This window comes from Capricornis sumatraensis, chromosome 1 (assembly GCF_032405125.1).
Source record: "Capricornis sumatraensis isolate serow.1 chromosome 1, serow.2, whole genome shotgun sequence".
NCBI classification, from domain to species: Eukaryota; Metazoa; Chordata; class Mammalia; order Artiodactyla; family Bovidae; genus Capricornis; species Capricornis sumatraensis.
In genome coordinates, this window is record NC_091069.1 from 34,583,567 (window position 1) to 34,601,362 (window position 17,796).

General features: G+C 39.4%; 1 protein-coding gene across 1 annotated transcript in view; it reads left to right on the forward strand.

The window, feature by feature from the left end:
- Window positions 1-17,796, forward strand: part of GPN1 (GPN-loop GTPase 1) — a 28,093-nt gene that overhangs the window by 7,022 nt on the left and 3,275 nt on the right. The window contains exons 3-13 of the mRNA XM_068969715.1: window positions 424-463; window positions 1,277-1,343; window positions 2,205-2,242; window positions 5,359-5,437; window positions 5,648-5,742; window positions 6,895-6,940; window positions 7,803-7,949; window positions 8,600-8,682; window positions 9,963-10,002; window positions 10,913-11,003; window positions 17,601-17,708. Coding sequence (XP_068825816.1) covers window positions 424-463; window positions 1,277-1,343; window positions 2,205-2,242; window positions 5,359-5,437; window positions 5,648-5,742; window positions 6,895-6,940; window positions 7,803-7,949; window positions 8,600-8,682; window positions 9,963-10,002; window positions 10,913-11,003; window positions 17,601-17,708 — 834 coding nt within the window. The remainder of the gene's footprint in view (window positions 1-423; window positions 464-1,276; window positions 1,344-2,204; window positions 2,243-5,358; window positions 5,438-5,647; window positions 5,743-6,894; window positions 6,941-7,802; window positions 7,950-8,599; window positions 8,683-9,962; window positions 10,003-10,912; window positions 11,004-17,600; window positions 17,709-17,796) is intronic.

A 17,796-nucleotide genomic window follows, 5' to 3' on the forward strand; every position in this document is an offset into this window, starting at 1 on the left:
ACTGTAACCGGAGAGCTCCTAGCCTAACCTTCTTGGGTTACTTGGCAGTTATCCGTGACCATAAGGAAGTAAACCAGTGTGAAGCTGGAGAAGTTACTAACAGACAGTGCTGAGCATAGAAGCTTCAAAAGCTGGTTTCAGTTTCTTGTCGGGAGGGAAGATACTTCCAGGGTACCTTTTGTCCTCCTAGTCTGTTCCTGAACTTGCTGCTTTTGCTATCACAATTCAGTGATCTTAGCTTGAAAATTTAGGAAACAGATTTGAAAAGTGACTTGGATGCTAAGAGAGAAACTGATTTATTTCCTCAGAGGAAGCAGAGATAACTTGAGAAGTCAATTAGCGTAGATATTATAGAGAGTCTCAAATTGTATTGTTTCTTATGTGTTAAATTCCATTTCTTTGTCCCCCCCCACCCTGCCACAGACATTCGTGACACTGTGAAGTATAAAGAAGTCATGAAACAGTATCCTTTTGCACATCTACTTTGTTGTTGGCTCATCCCTGGTTAGTTACTTTCTGTGTATTGTATAGCTTTGAAAAAATATCTGTGATTTCCTTGTGAAGTATACTAGCAAAAGCATTTGATAGTTTTCAAGTAACTTTATAAAGAGGAGGGATGATGAATATGAGAAGAGGCATTGTAGGTGATTAGACATCCTATTTCAGCTTGTGAGTTCCATTTTCTGCCTTTGTCCCAAACTGCAGGATGTTGTGATTAGCACAGAGGATCAGCGGCTAGCTGGTGGTGTGCCTGGGTCCACAAGGTAGTATTGCCTTGGTGGATACAGCTATTGGTCACCATCTCTTTAGACTGGGAAACTCAAAGGTTAGTAAGATCAACTCTAAGTTTTGGGTTGGTCAACTCTTAGCACATTGCCCATAAAATGTGTATTTTCCCTTTAGGTCCTACTGAGTAGGAAGACTGACTCCAATCCTCAGGTGACTTGAAGAGTGAGAATCAGAGCAAGGAGTGGTACATAGACAATCTTCATGGCTAATGCTCTCAGGCTGTCAATGCCTGAAATATCTGTCCATTCCATTTGGCCCCATTTTATGTGGCCATTGTTAAACAATAAATGAATGAGGTAGACATCAATAATGAATGTTTCCCTATGAGGTTAAGATTGTGTGGTACATTCTAGTCAGTGGAACACTGATGTTATGCTGGGTTTGTGTGTGTGTGTGTGTGTGTGTGTGTATGAGGGATTGTCAAGATAATAAACTTTATCATCTAAATTGATCTATAAGCAATTTAAATCCTTAACTTAATGTCTAGGTATGGACTTGGACCTAATGGTGGCATAGTGACCTCACTCAATCTCTTTGCTACCAGATTTGATCAGGTATATCTGTCTCTATTTACATAGACATGGCTATGTTAAAACTTGTGACTCTTAAATGCCTTAGCTTGATCACTTTGGGAAAGAAGGGCAATCCATCTGGATGTCCATATAGAACATAAGGAGGCATTTTGGTGGGCAGAGAAGTAGGCTATGTGAGGGTGATCAACATGGCGAGAGACTTCACACTGAATGTTTGTGGCAGCCAACAAAGCAGACACCTAAGAGACTTGAGTTCTTTTGCTCTTTTTTTTTTTTCGGCCATGTGGCTTGCAGGATCTTAGTTCCCCAACCAGGGATTGAATCCTGGGTCTTTGGCATTGAAAACACAGAGTCCTAACCGCGGGACCGCCATGGAATGCCCCAAGGTTCTATTCTTCATCTGTGCAGTTTTACCCCAAGGATGGGTTGGAGGGATGGGGAGTGGGAAGGTCTGCCAGGAAGAGAATGGAATGATTATGGGGCTTTTCACTTGTAGCAGATAGTTGTCATCATCTATTAGGTTTCTTCTGTCACATTCCACTTCCTTAAGAGAGTTTTGCATCACTGTTTTTGTTTAACCTCAGTTTCACTCAGTGAGACAAGCTGTTAACATTTTACCAAAGCACCAAGAAAGAGACTTGGGACTGACAGATCCAAGTCTTCAGCTCCTCAGGTGCTTGCCCTGTGCTCCAGGGTGTTGTGGTGCTGCAGGTGTGGCTTTGTTTCTTTAGTTCCATGAACATGTTAGTTGGTGTCCTCAGATGGACAACATAGAGATTCAGTTGTTAATGGTGCCTGTGAGGTGGGCCACTCTGGACAGGGCCCTGTAATTTTTTTCTGTTGAACTTGGATTCTGTTGTAATTGACATCTTTCTCTTTTAGGTGATGAAATTTATTGAGAAGGCTCAGAACACATCTAAGTAAGTGATTTCAGTCTAATGCCTATTTATTACTCTGTAGTAGACGTGTTTCAAAGTTTTTTTGAAAGATTTTGGGATGCTATCAAGTTTTGAAAGAGTGAAGTTTGAGATGAAACCATGACAAGTGAAGAAAACTGTGGTCAAGAAGACAAGTCATTGAGATGCTCTACAGTGTAGAGCTTAGTTTAATAGAATTCCATCCCCAATCACTTTGGAATATGGTTCTGGCTTCTTAGGAGGTATCTTTAGAATTTGAGTCAACTCACACTTGTTCAGTTGCCTTCTCTTGCTTGTTGGCATTAAAGTGTCTGAAATACCTTTCTAATCCTTGTTTACAGTAATATAATTCACATGATTCAGAGAGACTATTTTTTAATTTAAAAAGTATTAAAAAATAAAATAGAGTAATATTCTTATTATCATTGTCTGTGATTAACTGTTGTTAAATTTTTAATAGGTTTGCTTTTTTAAAAGAAAGGAAGATAATTTGTTTTTGTAAAAAGAGTATAGACATTACTGTGACTATTTCATACCATGCATAGATTTAAAATAGGAATCTATCACCCTTCTTATCATTAGAAATAACAATCATTATCATTATTGCTACTGTAAGGATATAGTAGCAGTGATTTATCATCCCAGGTGTTTCTGTTTATATGTATCTAGATAGAAGGATGGCTGGATCAGGTGTTTTTACAAAAAAAGGATCATATAGGAGTAGTTTTTTAAAAGTAACAGCTTTGTTACAGTATGAATTCCCAGACCATAATGTGCACTCTTTAAAAGTATACAGTTTAGTAGTTTTTGGTATATTCACAAAGTTGTGCATTGATCATAATCACCTGATTTCAGAACATTTTCATCTCCAAAAGAACCCCATTCTCATTAGCATTCATTCTATTCCCTGTTCCTCCAAGCTCCTGGTAGCTGCAGGCACCATTTTACAATATACATGCATTGAGGGTTCCATTTTCTATACATACTTATCAGTACTTATTACTGTTTTTGATTAGAGCCATCTTAGTGGGTATGAAGTGGTGTCACATTGTGTTTATGGTATGTATTTCCTAAATGATTAATGATGTTGAGCATCTTTTAATGTACTTCTTAGCCATTGGTATATATTTGGAGAAATGGCTGTTTGAATTTTTTGCTTTTTTTTTAAAAATAAGTTTCCAGTACACATTATAATTCTAACATCTGTGTACACTGCAGAGTGATCACCCCCAAAGGCCAGCTATCATCTGTCACCATACAGTTGATCCCTTTCAGCTCTTTGACCCACCCACAACCCCTTTTCCCTCTGGTAACCACTGATTTGTTCTCTGTATCTTGCTTTTGGTTGGTTTTCTTTTTTCTTTGTTTCATTCGCTCTCTCTTTTTCCAAGATTATTCCATTTATGAGTGAAATTGTATAGTAGTTGTCTTTTTGCTTCTGATTTGTTTTACTTAGTGTCATCCATGTTGTCACAAATGACAAGATTTCATTCTTTTTGTATGGCTAAATAGTTTTCTACTATGTGCATACCACGTCTTCTTTATCCATTCATTCATCTATTGGTGAACACTTAAGTTGCTTCTGGGTCTTGGGTGTTGTACATAGTGCTGCAATGAACATACGGGTGTGTATATTTTTTCTAACTAGTGTTTTTATATTCTTTGGATAAATACCCAGAAGTGGGATTACTGAATCATATATGGTAACTCTACCCTTCAGTTTTTGAGGAGTCTTCCTACTGTTTTTCATAGTGGCTGTACCAGTTTATACTGCCACTAACAGCGTACGAGTGTTTCTTTTTCTGTACGTCTGCTTCAACACTTGTTATTTGTTATGTATTTGATAAGAGCCATTCTAACAAGTGTGAGGCAACATTTCACTGTGGTTTTGATTTGCATTTCCTTAGTAATTAGTGATGTTGAACATCTTTTCATGTGCCAATTGACCATCTGTGTATCTTCTTTGGAGAAATGTCTACATATTAGATCCTCTCTCATTTATAAATCATGTTGTTTTGTGAATTGTATGTGTTCTTTATGTATTTTGGATACCAATCCCTAATCAGATGTGATTTGCAAATATTTTCTGCTGTTCAGTAGGTTGCCTTTGGGTTTTATTTTTAGCCATGCCCAGTGACTTGTGGGATCTTAGTTCCCCAGCCAGGTATTGAACCCTGGGCCACCACAGTGAAAGTGCCAAGTCCTAACACTGGACCACCAGGGAATTCCCACCTTTTAGTTTTGATGATGTTTTCCTTTGCTGTGCAGAAGCTTTTTCATTTGATGTAGTCTCATCTTTTATTTTTGCTTTTGATTTCCTTGCCTTTGGTGTCCGATCCTCCAAAATTTCACTGAGACAGATGGTAGTGAGGCTACTGCCTCTGTTTTCTTTTGGGTGTTACATTCTAGTTTTTCATCCATTTTGAGTTAATTTTTGTATGTGGAGTGGTCTGGTTTCATTCTCTTGCATATGACTGATTTTCCCAACACCATTTCTTGAAGAGACTTCCCTTTCTCCATTTATGTTCTTGGCTCCTTTGTTGTCAGTTAATTGTCCATGTATGAGTGAATCTTTGTTCTTTTTTACAAACAGCTTTATTGAGATATAGTTCATGTGCTACACAGTTTACCCATTTTAATTGTGCAATTCTGTGGCTTTTATGGTAGTTACAGAATTGTACAGCCATTACCACAAGTTTAGAACATTGCATCCCTTCAAGAAGAGACCTTCTTCTTTAGTTACCACCTTCTTTTTCTCTTCCTCCCTTCCCTCCGTTTTCCTCCAACCCCACTGCTACGTAAACAGGTTTCCCAAGAGATTTACATACTGGTTTTGCTTATCTCTCATTTTTAATGCAGTGTATTTTGAAAACTGTCAGTTTCCTCTGTGACTGTTTGCAGCACTGATATATTGCTGCTCTTGCCAATGAACCTGAATACTGGACACTGACCAAAGCCGGGGGGAATGTGGTCTTCACTTTAATGGCAATGGGAAGATGTGAGACTTGGCATGGGAGGTTATTTCTTGTCTTAAATGCCCAGATGGTAATGTTTTGTGGTCTGGAATATCTTTCGGAATGCACAAGTAAAAACTTCTTTTATGATCTTTTTTGACACAGGTATGTCTTGATTGACACACCTGGACAGATTGAGGTATTCACATGGTCAGCTTCTGGGACAATTATCACCGAGGCCCTGGTGAGTATTCTAGGACTTGTTACTGAGGGTTAACTAGAGAGCCAGACAAGAAAAACTTCATCTTTCTGCCTGGGAACTTATGTGGGATAGAGTCATAGAGCTCTGCACACCCTCTTAAAGTGGTTCTTCCTCCCCACAGAGGGTAGGAGAAGAGTTTGGGGACAGGTCAAGGACTTTTTGACTAAAGCTGTGATTATTCTGTGGCTTTAGGCATCCTCGTTTCCAACGATTGTCATTTATGTAATGGACACATCTCGGAGTACCAACCCAGTGACCTTCATGTCCAATATGCTCTATGCCTGCAGGTAATGCATTATTGTTGGGCATAGTGTTGTGTCAAGAAGTGAAGTCTCCATTTCTTCTTTTCCTTCATTTTTGAGTCCTGAGTGCTTCCCTCTCAGTTTGTGCTGCCCACACCCTCTTTAGTGTTTCTGGGTTGGTGAGGGAAGAGAAGCACATGCCTTGGCATCAGCGCCTGGTTGTCTTTCTCCTTTGCTTATTACAGAACAGGTGCTGAATGAATATGCACCTTCTGGTAGATGCATTGCCCCCAGTTGAATGAAATCCAGTTCTGAATAGAATAGAGGCTCTGGTCTAAATGCTTTTTTTGTGTGTGTGTGTGCTAGGAGAAATGAGATTATAACATGAGGAGAGACTGAATTAAAAGATTCATCCGTGATTCTGTATGCACATATTTTCTCAAATGTGGTGCTATTAGGAGAGGAAGGGCATGCCCTCCTAGGCTATGTTAGTGCATTAGACCTAGGAGCAAGGTGGGCCATTATTAACACTAAGTTGAATTTTAGGCATTTGCAAAAAGCAAGCACTCCAATTTGTCTCTTCTAATGTGACTAGGGACGTTCCTTCCTGTTAAACACAAGAAATCCTGATCCAAATAGAAATCTGATATTTGATAGCATGATTTTGTCTTCATGCTGCTGCTAAGTCACTTCAGTCGTGTCCGACTCTGTGCGACCCCATAGACGGCAGCCCACCAGGCTCCCCTGTCCCTGGGATTCTCCAGGCAAGAACACTGGAGTGGGTTCCTTCTTCAATGCATGAAAGTGAAAAGTGAAAGTGAAGTCGCTCAGTCGTGTCCGGCCCTCAACGACCCCATGGACTGCAGCCTTCCAGGCTCCTCTGTCCATAGTAACTGTTTAATAGACAGTTAATTTGAGGAAAAACAACAACACATACACACACACATAAACATACCCAGGATCAGTACCAAGGCATTATTACTCCAAGAATAGGAGAGAGTGTGTATGTGTGTTATTTGCTTAGTGGTGGTGTTTTCCTGCTTGGGATGGGAGCACATGTGAGTGCTATGTGAGAATGGATACCTGTATTTAGAGTCTGAACCCCTCTCCCTTTTAATTACTCAGTTCCATTGGATTAATAACGCAAGGAGGAGCTTAAGTGCTTTTACTAATAATGCCTTCATATTTGATTTTCAGCATCTTATACAAAACCAAGCTGCCTTTTATTGTGGTCATGAATAAAGTAAGTGGAGTCTTCTTCCTGTCTTGCCTGAATATTTCTTTTCATCAGAACCTTGTGTTAGAAGTTTGGTTAGGTGAAAAGGGTGATTTCAGATGCTGGAGAGCAGATTTAAGCTAACTGAAAGCAAAGTTGTGAACACTTCTCAGAAATGGACTCAATTAAATTGAATGAATATACTATATGTCACTGATTCTTCTCCAAAGTTATTTTAGGCTAAATAGAGTAACTCCTGGTCCACAGCTTATGGGTTATCCCTCAAGATCAGGACTGTGTAAGTAGGGGCGGGGTGGGCACTGCCAGTCTGTGGGGAGTGGCAATTAAAACCAAAACTTCTCTGTGGTTGGCTGTTGGCCAGAATGCAAGAGACTGTGTACTTGACTTTGGAGCCTGGAAAATGCTGGCCTCCACTGTGGCCATGGTCACTTGGCAGTGGATAGTGAAGAGTCTGTTTTAACCTGGAATATACAGATCTTCATTTCATTATTTATACTGCACAGCAGTCTTGACTCCTTGTGGCTTGTTTCAGTGGAGGAGGAAATGGGGGAAGCAGAGAAGGAAAATCTATGAATGATTGCTCTTTGTTGTCACCACTTAATTAAAAGAAATTGGGAGAAGGAACTTCCCTGATGGTCCAGTGGTTAAGACTCCACACTTCTACTGCAGGGGATGGGTTCAATCCCTGGTCAGGGAACTAAGATCCACATGCTGTGAGATGTGGCCAAAAGTTTAAAAATTTTTTTTAATTAAAAATGAAAATTTTAATTAAAAAATTAATTAAGAAATTTTTTTTAAATAAAATTTCCCATTGTTTGGGGTCTGACCTCATCTCTGATTGCTGATAATTGTCTTCTCTCTGGTACAGACTGACATCATTGACCACAGCTTTGCAGTGGAATGGATGCAGGATTTTGAGGCTTTCCAAGATGCTTTGAATCAAGAAACTACATATGTCAGTAACCTGACTCGTTCAATGAGCCTGGTGTTAGATGAGTTTTACAGCTCACTCAGGGTAAACTTTCTCTCTTGCTTATGCTGTCCATCTCTTCAGTTAACCTGTTAATCCAAAGGGCTGGCTTTGAACATATCTTTGGAGAGGAAGTTCATTACCTTCCAAAAAGTAATTTATAAGGCATTACTTATTAAAAACTGGAGATTTAAAAGATAAATATGATAGAGACCCTACCTTCAGAGAGTTTATGGTCTAGTTAGGAGAGAAGGCTAAACACAGAGTTGAAATACAATGTATTGTAACTTATATTGTGATATCTTAAGAAAGATTTAAAGTTGGCCTGATAGTGGTTAGGTTGTAGATCACTTTTGAAATGAGGGATTTTGGAGGATATAGCACATATAGGTGTGCTTTGAAAGAAGGCTAAGATTTGTGTAAGCAAAAGAGGGTGTGGGTAGCAAGGAGTATGTTCACTGTCCAAGCAAAAACATTGAGATACTAATTTTTATAGAGAACAGACTGTCGTTTGATGTGATAGGGAACAGATGAATAGAACTGCTGCTTGTTTGGTCCTCATTTTCTTTTTCAGTTCTCTACTTTCCATGGACTTATTACCATGACTTTTAAACTTTGAAATTTGAACCAAATAATGTACACTGTTTAAAAATATGCAGTTGTTTCCTCAGTGGCATTAATGATGCTTTTGGCAGGTGGTGGGTGTGTCTGCTGTCCTGGGTACAGGTTTAGATGAACTCTTTGTGCAAGTTGCCAGTGCTACAGAAGAATATGAAAGGTGAGGATAAAAGAACATTTTATTGATGGCATTCTTAGTTACTCACAATTCTGATATGACAGCAGTTTTGTCAGGCAAAATATTTTGGTTTTCATAATGTTTGTATTATATTTGCCATGCAGATGTGTACTGGGTCTCATCACATTTAGGGTTAACAAGTACCCATTAGTTTAAAAAAAAAACAATAATATAAAAAAAATAATATTTAAAAAACCCACAATAATATAAAATCTTCACTTTATTGATTGATGAAGAGCAGGAGTGATCAGACATTGTAAAAGTCAGATATAAAAATTTTTGGCTTTGTGGACCATAATAACTCAATCATTGTGGTGCAAAAGCACCTATAGACAATTCCTAAACAATTGGGTGTGGCTGTGTTCCAGTAAAACTTTATTTATAAAAATAGACAGTGAGCTGGATTTGGCCTGTTTGCCACATTTGTTGACCCCCGATTAAGAACATAGACTTTGGAGTCAGATAGACACTAGTTAGATTTCTTTTTCCTTCATTTAATAAATGAGTAACTGTAGCATTTACCGTTAAGATTGGTCATTGTGAGGATTATTTGAGATTATTTGAGATGATATACCTAAAGCACCTAGCATAATTGCTGACACATGGAAACCATGTTTCTTTATAAATGATTGTTATAACTGTTGTCATGGTTAATATTGGAGTTCCATTTATCTAAAGGAAAGTGGAGTCAGAGCACTTACACACTTTCCTTAGGCCTGATAACTGGCTGCTTTCTAGCAAGCTTCATGCTTAGTAAGATCCTAATAGCCACATTATTATTTTCAGACACATTATTTTTTGTTCATCAGACAAGGGTTGTGGGTTTTTTTTTTTTTTTTGCGAGTGTTATCAAAGCCTCAGGATAGACTCTTTTCTGTATCATTTCATTGTCGCCCAGATGAACGACATAATTTATATACTGGGCTTCCTGAGTAGGCCTAGCTTCTTTTACTCATCATTTAAACATCTTTTATTCATGTTCATCCAAGTGTATGATGAACTCATCAGTCATGGTCTCTCCAGAGTTGATCTTCCTAGCTCAGCAGTCAGTCTTTTGTCTCTTTGCTGGTTTCAGGGTCGGGGTCAGGCACCTTGCTTTTAATTCCTTAGGGCTAGAGTCTTAGTGACTAAGACTTGTTACATCTGATGTTTGGTGGCATAAGATCTTTTGTTATAGTCAAAGTACTAGGAAAATAGAAGTGCCATGGAGGGAGGCAGGATAAATTATTAATCAAAGGGATTTAGAGTGTTTCTCTTTCCAGAGAGTATCGTCCTGAATATGAACGTCTGAAGAAATCACTGGTAAGATAAGAAGCTGTTTGTGTTTTAGGGCTACTAAAAAACAGTCGCAAACTATGTCCTAATCCATCTATCATAAGTGATTTTGTTTTGGTATATCCTTTAGATACTTGTAAGGGCTTCCCTTATAGCTCAGCTGGTAAGGAATCCGCCTGTAATGCAGGAGACTTGGGTTTGATATCTGGGTTGGGAAGATCCCCTGGAGAAGGGAAAGGCTACCCATTCCAGTGTTGTGGCCTGGAGAATTCCATGGACTGTATAGTCCATGGGGTTGCAAAGAATCAGACACGACTGAGCCACTGAGCGACTTTCACTTTGACTTAGATACTTGTGAAGGATACTTGTATCTTTTAGATACAGTGTATCCTTTAGATAGTTGTTAATTTGATCTGTAAATTTGTATGTATGCTGTCTGGATGCAGAAAGGCCTCTTTTTTCTTTCTCTAAATTTGAAGTAATAAAAATCAGGTTTTTCCTGTTATGTGTGCTGAGCCCTTCTATTGCTACAACCTCCACCCTGACTCCAAGGCCCATTTAAAGGCTGTTCTAGAATTTTGTTTAAGAACAGAGAGGCAGTTCATAACTCTTCCCCAAATGATCAGGTGGGCTGTCCCCATTGGCTCCATTGGACATCTTATCATTTGGCCTTCCTGCTATGTCTGCTTGAGGGTTCTTTTGAAGATTTTATGTACAATTTGTGAAAGCTCTAATACAGGCTGCAGAGCCCTCTGGAATGAATTTATGCTAATATGGGCCCACACTGCTTAGTGTTTCTATTATCATTCATCCCTTATCTCCCTCATTGTTTAAGTAGCCTCACGTATTTATATAATTTGTCATTTCCATTAGAAGTCTGGCATCTAACTTGGGCTTTCTTTTTTAATACAATGACATATTTTTTTTATGTATATAGGCCAGTGCACAGAGCCAGCAGCAGAAAGAACAACTGGAACGCCTCCAGAAAGATATGGGCTCTGTAGCCTTGGACACAGGAACTGCCACAGGTACTGGAGGGTCTTGTGGTGTTAGGAACTAAAAGAAGGGTACAGTTATCTCACTTAGTATTAGGTGTTTGGATTTAAGGGAGAGAAAGAGAAAAGGATAAAGTAAATGTGGTATTTTATATTTGCCAATCAATTTAGATAAATCCTAGATCTAACAAGTAATTGGCCACCCTTGTTTCCCAGTTGAGCTTTTTTAACCTTTTAGGCTCCTGAAGAGGGAGTTGTCATGACATCCTATGGCCTTAGGGTACACGGCTTGATGTTAGGCTCTCCTAGAGACCTAGAGACCAGGTAAGAGAAACCCAAGTAAGACGGTAGGTATTGCAAGAGGGCATCAGAGGGCAGACACACTGAAACCATAATCACAGAAAACTAGTCAATCTAATCACACTAGGACCACAGCCTTGACTAATTCAATGAAACTAAGCCATGCCCGTGGGGCCACCCAAGAAGGGCAGGTCATGATGGAGAGGTCTGACAGAATGTGGTTCTCTGGAGAAGGGAATGGCAAACCACTTCAGTATTCTTGCCTTGAGAAGCCCATAAACAGTATGAAAAAGCAAAATGATAGGATACTGAAAGAGGAACTCACCAAGTCAGTAGGTGCCCAATATGCTACTAGAGATCAGTGGAGAAATAACTCTAGAAAGAATGAAGGGATGGAGCCAAAGCAAAAACAATACCCAGTTGTGGATGTGACTGGTGATAGAAGCAAGGTCTGATGCTGTAAAGAGCAATATTACATAGGAACCTGGAATGTCAGGTCCATGAATCAAGGCAAATTGGAGGTGGTCAAACAGGAGATGGCAAGAGTGAACGTCAACATTCTAGGAATCAGCTAATTAAGATGGACTGAAATGGGTGAATTTAACTCAGATGACCATTATATCTACTACTGTGGGCAGGAATCCCTCAGAAGAAATGGAGTAGCCATCATGGTCAACAAAAGAGTCCGAAATGCAGTACTCGGATGCAGGCTCAAAAATGACAGAATGATCTCTGTTCGTTTCCAAGGCAAACCATTCAATATCACAGTAATCCAAGTCTATGCCCCAACCAGTAATGCTGAAGAAGCTGAAGTTGAACGGTTCCATGAAGACCTATAAGACCTTTTAGAACTAACATCCAAAAAAGATGTCCTTTTCATTATAGGGGACTGGAATAGAAAAGTAGGAAGTCAAGAAACACTTGGAGTAACAGGCAAAATTGGCCTTGGAATGTGGAATGAAGCAGGGCAAAGACTAATAGAGTTTTGCCAAGAAAACGCACTGGTCATAGCAAACACCCTCTTCCAACAACACAAGAGAAGACTATACACATGGACATCACCAGATGGTCAACACTGAAATCAGATTGATTATATTCTTTGCAGTCAAAGATGGAGAAGCTCTATACAGTCAACAAAAACAAGACCAGGAGCAGACTGTGACTCAGATCATGAACTCCTTATTGCCAAATTCAGACTCAAATTGAAGAAAGTAGGGAAAACCACTAGACCATTCAGGTATGACCTAAGTCAAAACCCTTATGATTATACAGTGGAAGTGAGAAATAGATTTAAGGGCCTAGATCTGATAGATAGAGTGCCTGATGAACTATGGACTGAGGTTCGTGACATTGTACTGGAGACAGGGATCAAGACCATCCCCATGGAAAGAAATGCAAAAAAGCAAAATGGCTGTCTGGGGAGGCCTTACAAATAGCTGTGAAAAGAAGAGAGGCAAAAAGCAAAGGAGAAAAGGAAAGATATAAGCATCTGAATGCAGAGTTCCAAAGAATAGCAAGAAGAGATAAGAAAGCCTTCTTCAGCGATCAATGCAAAGAAATAGAGGAAAACAACAGAATGGGAAAGACTAGAGATCTCGTCAAGAAAATTAGAGATACCAAGGGAACATTTCACGCAAAGATGGGCTTGATAAAGGACAGAAATGGTATGGACCTAACAGAATCAGAAGATATTAAGAAGAGGTGGCAAGAATACAGAGAAAAACTATACAAAAAAGATCTTCAAGACCAAGATAATCATGATGGTGTGGTCACTCACCTAGAGCCAGACATCCTGGAATGTGAAGTCAAGTGGGCCTTGGAAAGCATCACTACAAACAAAGCTAGTGGAGGTGATGGAATTCCAGTTGAGCGATTTCAAATCCTGGAAGATGATGCTGTGAAAGTGCTGCACTCAATATGCCAGCAAATTTGGAAAACTCAGCCATGGCCACAAGACTGGAAAAGGTCAGTTTTCATTCCAATCCCAAAGAAAGGCAATGCCAAAGAATGCTCAAACTACCACACAATTGCACTCATCTCACACGCTAGTAAAGTAATGCTCAAAATTCTCCAAGCCAGGCTTCAATATGTGAACCGTGAACTTCCAGATGTTCAAGCTGTGTTAGAAAAGGCAGAGGAACCAGAGATCAAATTGCCAACATCCGCTGGATCATCAAAAAAGCAAGAGAGTTCCAGAAAACCATCTATTTCTGCTTTATTGACTATGCCAAGGCCTTTGACTTGTGTGGATCACAATAAACTGTGGAAAATTCTGAGAAAGATGGGAATACCAGATCACCTGACCTGCCTCTTGAGAAACTTGTATGCAGGTCAGGAAGCAACAGTTAGAACTGGACATGGAACAGCAGACTGGTTCCAAATAGGAAAAGGAGTATGTCAAGGCTGTATATTGTCACCTGTTTATTTAACTTCTGTGCAGAGTACATCATGAGAAATGCTGGGCTGGAAGAAGCACAAGCTGGCATCAAGATTGCCGGGAGAAATATCAATTACCTCAGATATGCAGATGACACCACCCTTATGGCAGAAAGTGAAGAGGAACTAAAAAGCCTCTTGATGAAAGTGGAAAGTGAAAAAGTTGGCTTAAAGCTCAACATTCAGAAAATGAAGATCATGGCATCTGGTCCCATCACTTCATGGGAAATAGATGGGGAAACAGTAGAAACAGTGTCAGACTTTATTTTTCTGGGCTCCAAAATCACTGCAGATGGTGACTGCAGCCATGAAATTGAAAGACACTTACTCCTTGGAAGGAAAGTTATGACCAACCTAGATAGCATATTCAAAAGCAGAGACATTACTTTGCCAACAAATTCCGTCTAGTGAAGGCTATGGTTTTTCCAGTGGTCATGTATGGATGTGAGAGTTGGACTGTGAAGAAGGCTGAGCACCGAAAAATTGATGCTTTTGAACTGTGGTGTTGGAGAAGACTCTTGAGAGACCCTTGGACTGCAAGGAGATCCAAGCAGTCCATTCTGAAGATCAGCCCTGGGATTTCTTTGGAAGGGATGATACTAAAGCTGAAACTTCAGTACTTTGGCCACCTCATGCAAAGAGTTGACTCATTGGAAAAGACTCTGATGCTGGGAGGGATTGGGGGCAGGAGGAGAAGGGGACGACAGAGGATGAGATGGGTGGATGGCATCACTGACTCGATGGATGTGAGTTTGAGTGAACTCTGGGAGTTGGTGATGGACAGGGAGGCCTGGCGTGCTGCAATTCATGGGGTCGCAAAGAGTTGGACATGACTGAGTGACTGAACTGAACTGAACTGAACTGAACTGAACTGAACTAGAGACCATTCCCTAACAAGCTGAATCCTCTGCTCAGGACTCAAACCCACTTGATTAGACTTTCTCCTGATTATTGGAGCTCAGCCCTTAGTTTCCCTGTATAGGGAGCGTACTTCCGTTAGTATATTCAGTTTTCCATTTTTTTCTCCTCTTTTTCTTTTTTTTAAAAATTAATTTATTTTAATTGGAGGCTGGCTAATTACTTTACTATATTGTAGTGGGATTTGCCATACATCAACATGAATCAGACACGGGTGCACATGTGTTTCCCATCTAGAACACCCCTCCCACCTCCCTCCCCATCCCATCCCCCAGGGTCATCCCATTGCACCAGCCCTGAGCACCCTGTCTCATGCATCGAACCTGGTCCAGTGATCTGCTTCACATATGATAATATACACGTTTCAACCCTACTCTCTCAAATCATCCCACCCTTGCCTTCTCCCAGAGTCCAAAAGACTGTTCTTTACTTCTCTGTCTCTTTTGCTGTCTTGCATATAGGGTCATCGTTATCATCTTTCTAAATTCCATATATATGTGTTAGTATACTGTATTGTGTGTTTTTCTTTCTGACTTACTTCACTCTGTATAATGCAGTTTCATCCACCTCATTAGAACTGATTCAAATGCATTCTTTTTAATGGCTGAGTAATACTCCTTTGTGTATATGTACCACAGCTTTCTTATCCATTCGTCTGCTGATGGACATCTACGTTGCTTCCATGCCTGGCTATTGTAAACAGTGCTGCGATGAACATTGGGGTACACGTGTCTCTTTCAATTCTGGTTTCCTCGGTGTGTATGCCCACTAGTGGGATTGCTGGGTCATATGGCAGTTCTATTTCCAGTTTTTTAAGGAATCTCCACACTGTTCTCCATAGTGGCTGAACTAGTTTGCTTTCCTACCAACAGTGTAAGAGGGTTCCTTTTTCTCCACACCCTCTCCACCATTTATTGTTTGTAGACTTTTCGATAGCAGCCATTCTGACTGGCGTGAGATGGTACCTCATTGTGGTTTTGATTTGCATTTCTCTGATAATGAGCGATGTTGAGCATCTTTTCATGTGTTTGTTAGCCATCTGTATGTCTTCTTTAGAGAAATGTCTGTTTAGTTCTTTGGCCCATTTTTTGATTGGGTCACTTATTTTTCTGGTTTGTTTGGGTCGTTTATTATTCTCGTTTATATTGAGCTGCAGGAGCTGCTTGTATATTTTTGAGATTAATTCTTTGTCAGTTGTTTCATTTGCTATTATTTTCTCCCATTCTGAAGGCTGTCTTTTCACCTTGCTTATAGTTTCCTTCATTGTGTGAAAGCTTTTAAGTTTAATTAGGTCCCATTTATTTATTTTTGCTTTTATTTCCATTACTCTGGGAGGTGGGTCGTTGAGGATCCTGCTGTGATTTATGTCATAGAGTGTTTTGCCTATGTTTTCCTCTAGAAGTTTTATAGTTTCTAGTCTTATATTTAGATCTTTAATCCATTTTATTTTTGTGTATGGTTTTAGAAAGTGTTCTATTTTCATTTTTTTAAAAGTGGTTGACCAGTTTTCCCAGCACCACTTGTTAAAGAGATTGTCTTTTGTCCATTGTATATTCTTGCCTCCTTTGTCAAAGATAAGGTGTCCATAGGTACATGGATTTATCTCTGGGCTTTCTATTTTGTTACATTGATCTATATTTCTGTCTTTGTGCCAGCACCATACTGTCTTGATGACTGTAGCTTTGTAGTATAGTCTGAAGTCAGGCAGGATGATTCCTCCAGTTCCATTCTTCTTTCTCAAGATTGCTTTGGGTATTCAAGGCTTTTTGTATTTCCATTACAAATTGTGAAATTATTTGTTCTAGTTCTCTGAAAAATACCATTGGTAGCTTGATAGGGATTGCATTGACTCTATAGATTGCTTTGAGTAGCATACTCATTTTCACTCTATTGATTCTTCCAATCTGTGAACATAGTATATTTCTCCATCTATTTGTGTCATCTTTGATTTCTTTCATCGGTGTTTTATACTTTTCTATATATAGGTCTTTTGTTTCTTTAGGTAGATTTATCCCTAAGCATTTTATTCTTTTCGTTGCAATGGTGAATGGAATTGTTTCCTTAATTTCTCCTTCTGTTTTCTCATTATTAGTGTATAGAATGCAAGGGATTTCTGTGTGTTAATTTAATATCCTGCAACTTTACTATATTCATTGATTACCTCTAGTAATTTTCTGGTGGAGTCTTTAGGATTTTCTATGTAGAGGATCATGTTATCTGCAAACAGTGAGAGTTTTACTTCTTCTTTTCCAATCTGGATTCCTTTTATTTCTTTTTTTTCTCTGATTGCTGTGGCTAAAACTTCCAAAACTATGTTAAATAGTAGTGGTGGAAGTAGGTACCCTTGTCTTGTTCCTGACTTTAGGGGAAATGCTTTCAATTTTTCACCATTGAAGATAGTGATTGCTGTGGGTTTATCATTCATATATGGCTTTTATTATGTTGAGGTATGTTTGTTCCTTCTATGCCTGCTTTCTGGAGGGTTTTTGTCATAAATTCTCCTTTTCTTGAAAAATACTCAGCTCCTCTGTCATTTCACCCTCTGTTCTCTTCAGACCCTTTCTGAACTTAAATTTCCATCAGGAAGTTTCCTGAACACTCCACACTTTTACGCTGGACTTACCAGCACAGTGGGTCTGCTCACATGTCTTTAGCCTTCGTAGGAAAAACCATAGCTGCTTTCAAGCTGAGAGCTAGTAAAAACAAATGACATTACTACTAAGACAAGCTTCTTGAGAGTTGAGTTTTTCCTCAACTTAAAAATGAGACTTCTTGGGTTACTGGCACTTTGTGAAATAAACTAGTGTAGAAATGTTCAGTGGTATAAACAGTACATTTAGAAGAGAGAAGATCCTGCATTTTATCATGATCACTTTCATCCTGCCAATTTTTAATCATAGTTACTTACTGATTGAAAATTACCCTTTTGAGGAGGGCTGTGTTCCTGATATGCTGCTGATAGTGTTTTACATGCAGGCAGCTCATCTCCTGTGCTGGACCCTGCTGATTTGATCCTGACTCGGGGAACTTTGGATGAAGAGGATGAAGAAGCAGACAGCGATACTGATGATATTGACCACAGAGGTGAGAGGTGGCTGAGGTGACTCATGAAAACAGAACAACTGCTTATCCTCTCATTGCTTGCCTGGGAGCTTTCTGTTATTGAGAGACT